Source organism: Neofelis nebulosa, chromosome 4, assembly GCF_028018385.1.
Source record: "Neofelis nebulosa isolate mNeoNeb1 chromosome 4, mNeoNeb1.pri, whole genome shotgun sequence".
NCBI lineage: Eukaryota > Metazoa > Chordata > Mammalia > Carnivora > Felidae > Neofelis > Neofelis nebulosa.
In genome coordinates this window covers 88,715,566-88,727,775 of record NC_080785.1, presented here as the reverse complement: position 1 = coordinate 88,727,775, position 12,210 = coordinate 88,715,566, and the positions used below count along the sequence as shown (strand labels likewise).

At 38.1% G+C, this 12,210-nt stretch overlaps 1 protein-coding gene across 3 annotated transcripts in view; it reads left to right on the top strand.

Moving 5' to 3' along the window:
• Positions 1–12,210, top strand: part of RELN (reelin) — a 537,501-nt gene that overhangs the window by 512,470 nt on the left and 12,821 nt on the right. For all 3 annotated transcript variants that reach the window (XM_058725343.1, XM_058725345.1, XM_058725342.1), the window contains exons 58-61: positions 6,342–6,415; positions 7,688–7,849; positions 8,604–8,761; positions 10,999–11,218. In XM_058725343.1, coding sequence (XP_058581326.1) covers positions 6,342–6,415; positions 7,688–7,849; positions 8,604–8,761; positions 10,999–11,218 — 614 coding nt within the window. The remainder of the gene's footprint in view (positions 1–6,341; positions 6,416–7,687; positions 7,850–8,603; positions 8,762–10,998; positions 11,219–12,210) is intronic.

Genomic DNA, 12,210 nt, shown 5'->3' with positions numbered 1-12,210 from the left:
AACTACAAGGAAATGATTGATTGTATTCATTAAAAGAGCCTTTATCTTATGAGTAAAAGAAGTGATTTTTAGCACAGGCCTCTATCAGATAGGATTATTTGAGCATCAATAAAATCAATTAGTATATTGGGACATAGCAAGAAATGTAACTGTATTATATTTCATATATGGAATCTTGAGTTGTTCCCAAGATCTTGGAAATGAAAAGCTCATATAGGTGCCTCTGCCTATTTCTCTCTCTCTCTCTCTCTCTCTCTCTCTCCTTCTCCCTCTTCCCACTCTCCCCACAGTTTCTGTACCTCTTTTCTCTTACTCTACACTGATTTCGTATATCAAGCCACTTTGCTTCTTTATCTATCCTTTTCCATCATGTCTTTCTATTTTCTTTTTGTCTCTGACTTCCAAACACAAACATGTACTGTAGCCCAGCTGGAATGCCCCAAATCCTTAGATGTAAAAAGGACTCTCAAATCTTTTACATTGCATATTTTACTCATAAAGAAGTGTAGAAGGGAAGTCATAGAAGATAATTAATAGCCAGATAATCAGAGAGAAAGATAAAGCAATATCGATTAATGTCTTTCTCATTACCAAACACATTTAAAAAAATAATAAAAAGGGTATTACAGGGGCACCAAGGTGGTTCAGTTGGTTAAGCATCCGACTTTGGCCCAGGTCATAATCTCATGGTTCATGGGTTCAAGCCCCGCATAAGCTATTTGCTGTCAGCACGGAGCCTGCTTCAGATCCTCTGTCCCCCATCCCTCTGCCCCTCCCCCACTCATGTGCACTTTCTCCCTCAAAAATAAATAAAATATTTTTTTAAAAAGGGTATTGCAGAAATACACTTTGTTACTAGATCATTTTAAAGACAAACATTGGTTGCTTATTTAAAGCATTTATTTAAATGTTTTAAAAAGATATCCTTATTTAAAAAGATGCCCTGCAATGATGGTTAATAGTAAGAGTCCTTTCTAGCAGAAATAAAAATGTATTCAGAGCCGGTAGGAGAGAGAAATGGGGAGTTATTGTTTAATGAGTGTAGAGCTTCAGGTTTACAATATTTAGAAGTTCAGATCTGTTGCAAAAAGAGGGGCATAGAGATATTCACTGTGTTCCTCAGTTTTATATTGAACTTTCCTTCAGAGACTGAAGGGTGAGGCAGTCTCCCCAAATGCTACCACTCCCTTAGGACTATCCCTACCTTAGTGGCATGAAGGATGCTCAAATTTAAGTTGTACAACAGGTTGGTTTGATACATATGTATAGTACATATACTACACATACATACAAACATCAAATACATACATACATCAAATCAACATGTTGATATATATACATATATATACTATATGTGTTTTATATAGATGTAGTAATATGATTGCCATTATAGTGATAGTTAGCACCTCTGTCATGTCGTCATTTCTTTCTTGTGGTTGGAATAATTCACATCTTCCACTTCTGATGAATTATTTTCTAATCCACTTAATCAAATATAATCTCTCCTTCCTCTGAACCACCACAGCATTTTAGTTGTATCTTTTATGATTTCTATTTCCATTATTGGAATATGCTTCTTATTTTCTCTCTCAGGCCAGGGCTGTTTTATTCATGAGTGTACGGCCTGAAATTTTTAGCACTAACCTTCCCCAGTATCAGCACTAAAAAAAAAAGGACATGTTGATTAAGTAGATGATTAGGACTTAAATTTAAATCACCAAGGTTTTATAGCATTTATGCATTATTAATGACTCAAACATTTAATTGCATATAATATGGAAAGCTTTAATTCATATGGAAATGTAAAAACCACAAGAATGAATATTAAGTAGTCAGAAATTGCTATTTTTAATTATAAATAGAAATTCACTAGTAGCATTAGGAAGTTAGAGTATCAGTGAAAATGTTTTGAACCAGTGATACTTTGAGTTTCTTTCCATTAATTCTCCAAATGTTACTTTACTTTTGGCCAAATTGTCTTTCCCAAATTTATGATTAATATGTTATTATATTAAGTAAATAGAAATAGTACTTTTGTTTATTTGTTTGTTTTACTACTTAGCCATGGATATCATTCTGTTTGCAGCCAGCTCTGAATGGTATGGAATGCCTTTTTCTTTTGGAGAGGCGTCTCACTCTCAGTCTTACCAGAACTGCCAACTTGGCAGGTAGAAAACTTGGAAAACAATAGCATAATCCAGAAATATTAAAATTAGATAGATAGATGATAGAGATAGGTAGATAGATAGATAGATAGATAGATAGATAGATAGACAGATAGATAGGAAGAAATGGGCCTGGTCACTTCTTGTACAGAATCTTTTATGTCTTTGAGAAAACACTTTTCTCAAAGGTTAAGAGCTTGCTCTTTTTGTTATTGAAGTATAATTGACATACAATGTTATACTCGTTTCAGGTGTACAACCTAGCTAATATGACATTCTATACGTTACTCCGTGCTCACCACAATTAGAGTACTCATTATCTGTCACCTTAAAATGTTATTACAGTATTTTCACCTATTTCATCCATTCCTTCCACCCCTCTGGCAATCACCAGTTTGTTCTCTGTATTTATGAGTTTATTTCTATTTATTCATTTGTTTTGTTTTTTAGATTACATAAATAAGTGAACTCATATGGTTATTGTCTTTCTGTGTCTGACCTCCTTCACTTAGCATAATACCCACTAGGTCCACCATGTTTTAACAAATGGCAAGATCTTATTCATTTTTATGGCTGAGTAATATCCCATTGTGTATATACCCCCTGTCTTTATCCATTCATCTATTTATGGATACTTGGGTTGCTTCTATATCTTGGCTATCATAAATAATGCTGCAATAAACATAGGGGTGCATATATCTTTTCGAGTTAATGTTTTCATTTTCTTTGGTAAATTCTTAGCAGTGGAATTACTGGATCATTGGTATTCCAATTTTTTATTTTTTTCGGGAACCTCCATATTGTTTTCCAGAGTGGCTGTACCGATTTACATTCTCACCAACTGTGCATAAGGGTTGCTTTTTCTCTACATCCTCACCAACACTTGCTATTTCTTATCTTTTTGATACTAGCTTTTCTGACTTGTGTGACATGATATCTGTCTCATTATGGTTTTATCTGTATTTCCCTAATGATTAGCAAGTTTGAGCATCTTTTCATGTGTCTCTTAGCCATCATGTGTCTGTTCAGGTCCTCTGCCCATTTTTTAATCTTTTTTTTTTTTTTTTTTTTTTTTTTGGTTTTGAGTTGCATAAGTTCTTTATGTATCTTGGGTGTTAACCGCTTTATCAGATATATCATTTGCAAATATCTTCTCCCATTTAATAGATTGCCTTTTTGTTATACTGATGATTTCCTTGATTGTGAAAACTTTTTATTTTAGTGTAGTCTCGATAATGTATTTATTTTTACTTTTTCCCTTACCTGAGGATATATATCCATAAATATGTCCTTAAGGCTGATGTCCAAGAGATTACTCCTTATGTTTTCTTTTAATGGTTCAGTCTCACATTTAGGTCTTTAATCCATTTGAATTTATTTTTGTATATGGTATAAGAAAGTGGTCCAGTTTCATTATTTGCATTTAGCTGTCCAGTTTTCCCAGCATCATTTGTTGAAGAGACTGTTTTTCCCCATTGTGTATTCTTGTCTCCTTTGTCATAGATTAATTGACCATATTAAGTGTGGGTTTATTTCTGGGCTCTCTGTACTAGTCCACTGATCTTTGTGTCTATTTCTATGCCAGTACCATACCGTTCTGATTACTACAGGTTTGTAGTATATTTTGAAATATGGAATTGTGATACCTCTAGCTTTGTGTTTCTTTCTCAAGAGTGCTTTGGTCTTGGGGTGTTTGGTAATTCCATACAAATTTTAGGATTTTTTTGTTCTAGTTCTGTGAAAAAATGCTATTGGTATTTTGATACAGATTACATTCAATTTATAGATTGATTTGAGTAGTATGAACATTTTTAACAATGCTAATTCTTCTAGCCCATGAGCATGGTACATCTTTCCATTTGTTTACTTTATCTTCAGTTTCTTCCATCAGCGTCTTATAGTTTTAAGAGTATAGGTTTTTCACCTCCTTGATTAAATTTATTCCTGGGTATTGTTTTTTGCTGGTATAATTGTAAAGGGAATTGTCTCCCTCATTTCTCTTTCTGCTACTTTGCTATTAGTGTATAGAAATGCAACATATGGCTGCATATTAAATTTATACGCTGCAACTTTACTGAATTCACTTATCAGTTCTAATAGTTTTTCGGTGGAGTCTTTAGGGTTTTCTATTCATACTATCATGTCATCTGCAAAGAGTGACAGCTTTACTTTTCCTTCCCAATTTGGATGCCTTTTATTTTTTGTTCTTGTATGATTGCTACAGCTAGAACCTCCAATACTATGTTGAATAAGTGGTGAGAGAGGACATGCTTGTCTTGTTCCCAATCTTAGATGAAAAGCTCTCAGTTTTTCACCATTAAGTATGATGTTAGCTGTGAGTTTTTCACATATTGCCTTCATTATGTTGAGGTATGTTCCCTTTAAACCCACTTTGTTGAGAGTTTTTATCATGAACGGATGTTTAATTTTGTCAGATGCTTTTTCTGCATCTATTGAGATGATCATATGGTTCTATCATTTCTCTTGTTGATTCTATGTATCACATTGATTTGCAAATATTGAACTATCCTTGCATTTCTGAAACAAATTCCACTTGATCATGTTGAATGATTCTTTTAGTGTATTCCTGAAGTCAGTTTGCTAATATTTTGTTGAGGATTTGTGCATCTATGTTCATCCTGGCTGGCTCAGTCAGTGGAGCATACAACTCTTGATCTCAGGGTTTTGAGTTCGAGCGCCACATTGAGTGTAGCTTTCTTTTTCTGAATGGCCTTGTAGAATAAATTTGGAAGTTTTCCTTCCTCTTTTATTTTTTGGAATAGTTTGAGAAGAATAGGTATTAATTCTTTAAATATTTGGTATAATTCACCTATAAAGCCATTTTGGGGGATTTTTGTTTGTTAGGAGTTTTTTGACTACTGATTCAATTTTGTTACTAGTAATCAGTCTGTTCAAATTTCATCTTTCTTCCTGATTCAGTTTTGGAAGACTGTATGTTTCTAGGAATTTATTCATTTCTTCCAGGTTGTCCAATTTGTTGGCATCTAATTTTTCGTAGTATTATAATCTTTGTATTTCTGTGCTGTCACTTGTTATTTCTCCCTTTTCATTTCTGATTTTATTTATTTGAGTCCTCTGTCTTTTTTTCTTGATGACACTAACTGAAGGTTTATAGATTTTATTTATCTTTTCAAGCAACTAGCTCTTGGTTAGAAATAGTACTTTTTGGGCACCTGGGTGGCTCAGTCATTAAGCTTCTGACTTCGGCTCAGGTCATGATCTCACAGTTGGTGACTTTGAGCCCCACTTCGGGGGAGCTTGAGCCCAGCTTTGGCTAAACATGAGCCCCAGGTGAGCCCCACCTCTCTCTCTCTCTCTCTCTCTCTCTCTCTCTCTCTCCCCTCCCCCCTTCCTCTCCCTCTCCCTCTCCCTCTCTCTCTTACTTCCCCTCCTGGGATTCTCTCTGCCCCTACTCACTTTCTCCCTCTCTCTCTCTAAAAGAAAGAAAAAAAAAAAAAGAAGAAGAAAGAAGTAGTACTTTTTTAAACCTTAATTCCCGGGGCACCTGGGTGGCTCAGTCGGTTGAGCGTCCGACTTCGGCTCAGGTCATGATCTCGTGGTCCGTGGGTTCAAGCCCCGCGTCGGGCTCTGTGCTGACAGCTCAGAGCCTGGAGCCTGTTTTGGATTCTGTGTCTCCCTCTTTCTCTGACCCTCCCCTGTTAATGCTCTCTCTCTCTCTCTGTCTCAAAAATAAATAAAACGTTAAAAAAAAAATTTAAACCTTAATTCTCACCTTCACACAGAGTTGCATGTTTTTAACAGAACTCAAAAAATTGTATTGTTGGGGGCGCCTGGGTGGCGCAGTCGGTTAAGCGTCCGACTTCAGCCAGGTCACGATCTCGCGGTCCGTGAGTTCGAGCCCCGCGTCAGGCTCTGGGCTGATGGCTCGGAGCCTGGAGCCTGTTTCCGATTCTGTGTCTCCCTCTCTCTCTGCCCCTCCCCCGTTCATGCTATGTCTCTCTCTGTCCCAAAAATAAATAAATAACGTTGAAAAAAAAAATTGTACTGTTGGTGTTCAGTCAGGCTGCTCTGTAAAAGCTTCTCTGAATATTTGTTGATTATTTATTAGAGTTACAATTTAGAGAGAGGGAATTTCTAATTAGTGATAGGTGCTTAATCTTCCCTGCACATATTTGTTGTTTATGATTGTTTTAGATTGTGGTGGGTTGTGAAGCTACTTCTTGTGGCGATCTTCATTCTGTGATGTTGGAGTACACTAAGGATGCAAGGTTTGTGAAATACTTTTTTACATTCCTCCAAACTTGAATACCACTTCAAATGGTTGTGTATTTTTAAAGCAACTATCTACAGAGGAGCAACCTTTTATATTAAAAGTATGGTTCATGGGTGCACCTGGGTGGCTCAGTCAGTTAAGCATCCAACTTCAGCTCAGGTCGTGGGCTCATGACTTGTGGGTTCAATCCCTGTGCTACTAGCACAGAGCCTGTTTCTGAACCTCTGTCTCCCTCTCTCTGCTCCTCTCCCACTTGGACTCTCTCTCTCTCTCTCAAAAAATAAGTGAACATTTTTTTAAAAGGAAGAAATAATTACATTTCAAAAAAGTGTGCTTTATGTTTATTTCCCATCTATTAATTTTATTTCTATGAAATTTACATGTGTGTCTTATTTTCAAATTTTTCCTTCAAACCAAGAAAAACTGTTTTTCATACTAGGTTGGCTGCAAGCCAACAAACTTTTTTTATTTTAAAATAAGTAAGATAATACATTTGTCCTCAAGTAGAATTCTCTTTTATTCATGTTGCTCATTTTTAACCCACCTTTATGAGAATTTGAGTCAATAAAAGATCTAAATATGCTTCAACCAGAATCATGTGTCTTAAAGCATAGTAAAAGTCTGACACTGTGCAATTACCTTATTAGGGTGTTGATAACCCTGTCTCACACCATCACTCTTGAAAATGAATTATGCAGGGTTAAGTTTGAGTAGACAGAGAATTTTGTCAGTCAACTCCGGGTATATTTCCAGTAATATACCAGAAGCCACTAGAATGCAGCACGATGCACGCTATTATTTTATTCTATTATCTGCGAATATATTCTTGTGCTTGTAAAGAATTAGAATATATATTATATGATATTATTTTTAATTTTCCTTTTCATTGTCTATATAAATATATACAGGAAGTACAGAACTTACATAAAAAATATCTCAATCTAAAGGCATCTGGTTGTTTCAGTCGGTTAAGTGTCCGACTCTTGATTTTGGCTCAGGTCGTGATCTCACAGTTGGTGGGTTCAAGCCCCTCGTTGGGCTCTGTATTAACAATATGGAAGCTGCTTGAGATTCTCTGTCTCCATCTCTGTTTGCCCCTCCCCACTCACCTGCTCGCGCTCTCTCTTTCTCTCTCTCAAAATAAATGAATAAACTTAAAAAAAAAAAAACACTAAATTTAACCCAGCCCCAAAGTGTTACATTGACATTAGATAGGTCATACATTTCTCTTCCGAGTTGTCTAACGCAGCCTCTGTGGTCTCTTCAGGTCTGATTCCTGGCAGCTCGTGCAGAGCCAGTGCCTTCCTTCCTCTTCCAACAGCATTGGCTGCTCCCCCTTCCAGTTCCACGAAGCCACCATCTACAATGCTGTCAACAGCTCAAGCTGGAAGAGAGTCACCATTCAGCTGCCTGACCATGTCTCCTCCAGGTAAGTTGCATCCTAAGGTAAACTTTGTGGAATTATCTGGCAGTATAATTATCTATAGAGCTCATGCAGTGACCTGAAAACAACTGAGGCCAGAGATCTCATTACAGCTCTAGTAACCTCTCCCTCCTTTCACCAACCTATGTCCCAAAATGGCAGTTGCATGCCCCAAGAAGAACTAGGAAGAGATAGGATCTTTTTTGTAAATGGTACAGATCTCAAATTTTCTTTTGATGAAATAGCACAGCACATGCCAAACTCAGTCACAGGCCCCAAATCACAGACACTCACACAAAGATGTGGAGTTGGCACCATATCTTCGCCAGTGTTCTGTGATGCCAAGAGGCTGCACTGTTCATCCCATATACAGATACTGTCTGGGGTGTGCAGGGCTGGTCGGGCTACACAAAGCCACAGGATAAACATAACAGAGTGCCATCTTCCTAGAACAGTATTCATTTTACTCAAAGATCTGGAATGCAATATACCTCTCTAGGAAAAATGGACACAAATTTGTTAGGCAACAGAATAGGAAATTCACATAACACTTTCAGGGAAGGTACAAGCTCCCAGAATGGCACTCTGGGGTATATTCACAGAGTCCGAGGATTACAAGTTCATTCACCTCTACTTGGGCGCTTCAAAGAGAAGTCTGGGGAAGTCCTTTTCTCAGAAGTAGTCCCAGGGCTGGAGGCTGCACACTGCTAGGGAGAATAACAGCCAACTGAATCCCTTCTGCTCTCTGTGGGACTTTCAGTGCAACACAGTTCCGCTGGATCCAGAAGGGGGAAGAAGCTGAGAAGCAGAGCTGGGCGATTGACCACGTGTACATCGGAGAGGCTTGCCCCAAGCTCTGCAGTGGGCATGGGTACTGCACCACGGGTGCCGTCTGCATCTGCGATGAAAGCTTCCAAGGTCTGCATCCCAGCCTGTCATTTTTAACACAGGAGATGGTGAGGTTCTCCTCATCTCAGCATGTACCCAGAGGTCACTAGGAAATTGGTGAAAATGCCAGCCTGAGGGATTTGGGATGGGTGATACACTCTTTGATCACAGATATACTGATCTTTGGAATGAAGTATCAAGGATAATTTTCTGCTATGTTCCTTGAAATATTTTTTTTTTACATTTATTTATTTTTGAGAGACAGAACATGAGTGGGCAGAGAGAGAGGGAGACACAGAATCCAAAGCAGGTTTCAGGCTCTGAGCTGTCAGCACAGAGCCCGATGCAGGGCTCGAACTCATGAACCACGAGATCATGACCTGAGCTGAAGTCGGACACTTAGCCAACTGAGCCATCCAGGTGCCTCGCTCCTTGAAGTATTTTTTTTAATGCAGAATTCTATAGCACCTCACATTCACCATCCTCCATATAACTCCCTGCCCCAACCACCCCCCACCCCCCCCCCCACCAACACCTTATTTCCACTTCTGAGCCTCTCTCCTTCCTGGCCTAGCTGCCCATCCCTGGATACTTTGCCAATACTCTTTCTTTCTCAGTCTCTCCAACAGCAGCTGTCATAGTCCTCCCAAGATGTAGCTGATGAGTCAAGGTATTCTCTTTTCCGGGTCACTCTGTCACACACACACACACACACACACACAAAACCCATGACTCAAAAAAATACATTTTTATTGCTCGAGCTTCTAAAACCTGAGTTTACAGTTTGGGACAGAGTATCTACTCAACCCCTAACATCTTAGGAAATTGCCCTCTTGGCCTCATAGAAGGCATACAGCCTTCTTTCCTCTGATGCAATGTTTCCAACAGGTTTCTACTGTTACAAAGTTTACATAATTACCATTATATTCTCAGAGCCTACTGCTTGACCTATAGCAACACTCAATAAATCTTTTTTGAATGAATTCTTACATTGCCTTACATTTTACTGTTTACACAATGTCCACCAATTTATTCAGCAAAATCATTTAGTACTTATAAGATCCCCATAAGTCAGCTATGTTTATATCATTATTCCCACTTTATAGGTAAAGAAACTGAGACTCAGAGAACTTAAGTGACTTGCCTAAGGTGACACAGCTAGTCAGTATCAGAAAGAAGACCATTACTCAGGTTGTTCTTTCCAGTTTCATAACTGAGAGATTTAGCCAACAAGGAGCAGAATTATCCATCTTCCCCAAGGGTACAATGTAAAAATCCACAGATCTGACTTCTGGAGTAGAATATATTTAGATTTCTTGGTTGATTCTATTTCCTTGCCTCCAAATGAAATGAGTATGATTTATGTAGACTGCTGCACATCTCTCACGTTAGAAATTACTTCACGGTCATCTTTTTCCTCTATTCTCATTACCAGCTCATTCCTCTATTCTCTGAGACCAGCTGGATCTGCCCATGCATTAGCTGGAGAATTTGAACTTTAGGCAAATGAACAAATCAGATGTCTCACAAGCAGTCCTAGATGTCTGGAATTTGCCTGCTCCCCTGATCCTGTAGAGCTATGACCTTTTAATTTGGAACTATTGCAGATGTTTAGGAAAGTTGTGCTGTTCAAATCAAGGGCAAATGCAAGCACACGCACATTTGCTAATGTACTGTCTCGAATGCCGGTATTTCAGTGTAGTGGTCTCATACTTGCAGTCTATTCGCTATTCATTTATTTATCTCATCTTGTTATTGCATATTGTGTATGTGCTTGTGTGAGCTGCTAGAATCCAACAATGAATAAAATGCAGACTGTGCTCTCAAGAATCAAGTATAGAGCTAGAAGAACAAGAATATGACTTATCCTATTTTCTGCTCCAGAGTTATACTAGGGAGAAAGAAATTAGGTTGGCCTCTCATGCCAGGGTGAGAACTCCCTAGCAAGACCCATCATTGGTAAACACAGGCGCGGCCAGATGCTGTTGGTATTTAAACAATAGATTTACGTGAACAATAAGTATATAAGCACCTACATAATTAAGTAAACATTGACTCAAAGGTAATGGGATTTTTTTTTCAAGAACACAAGCCAATAATTGATTTAAAAAAAAAAGAGAGAAACATTTATTTCGAGGAGTCTGTATCTTCTTGGTATTTTGTCATTCTTACAGGAGGAAGAATGGATGAAACCTGAAACTGAATACTTGATCTTTAATGATTCTGCTTTCCATAGCTGATGTTTGCAATTATTCCCTTCCCTCTAGGTGATGATTGCTCTGTTTTCAGTCATGATCTTCCCAGTTATATTAAAGATAATTTCGAGTCAGCAAGAGTCACTGAGGCAAACTGGGAGACCATTCAAGGTGGAGGGATAGGAAGTGGCTGTGGGCAGCTGGCACCCTATGCCCATGGAGACTCACTGTATTTTAACGGCTGTCAGATAAGGCAAGCTGCCACCAAGCCTCTGGACCTCACTCGAGCAAGGTAACAAAACTCCTGTGTTCTGCTTCAGGTATAGAATTGGTCACAAGACTGGCCACTTTCCACTGCCTGTTAGATTGAATCATGAACTTCATGGCACAGGTGTCACAAAGTGGTAGAAGCCAAAATGTCATTTGAATTTGGGATGAGGAAGCATTATGTGTTTCTACAACTCAGAATTCTGCTTTGCTTAAATTTATTGCAGAATTACCTTGTCTTTCTTCGCATGCCCTGGCCGAGTGGTGGTGACATAGGCATAAGCCAGAAGAAATGGCCAAATATAAAAAATTGATAAGTATATCAAATCAACATGTCGTATACCTTAAACCCACACAATGTTTGACGTCAATTATGTCTCCATAAAATTGAAAAAATAACTAAAATATGTTAAATTGGCTGAAGACAATCTACATAGATAATTTAATGTGGACTGTTTGCAAGTATGTAAATATAAATGTTTGTGCAAAGTAGATTTTGTAGTCAGGCAAACACATACCTGTAGTTAGCTTATGTAGGTTACAATAAATAGAAGTGGAGGCCCAATGGATGGATTATGGGGACTTTAAACGTTCACATGCTCCAAGAGCTGCTTATTAATGCAAAATAGAGTGCTCAGACACTGTGCAAATCAACCAGGAAAGTGACAGAGAAAAAGAGACCCCAGGAAGGTTGGATTTCCTTCTCCACCTGGCCTCCACAGCTGTGCCACTTCCGCCAGTACAAACATGGCTTTTTGTCTGTGTAATTCAAACAACAAAACAAAAAAGAAGATTCCAAGGCTTTATGAAGATTGCAAAGTATTAGACTAGAGTATTCACAGAATGCTGGAAAGCGTTCAGTAGCTACAAATATATTGGAAATCTGGGTGTTTGGTTATTAGCCAAATGTAGATGTTTACTTAAGACTTTTCACTTTGGAAAACATTAGTAATGTATTTTCAGAGGCAGAAAGGTAAGTTTAGGTTCTTTCACTATGATAAACAATGAAAATGTAAT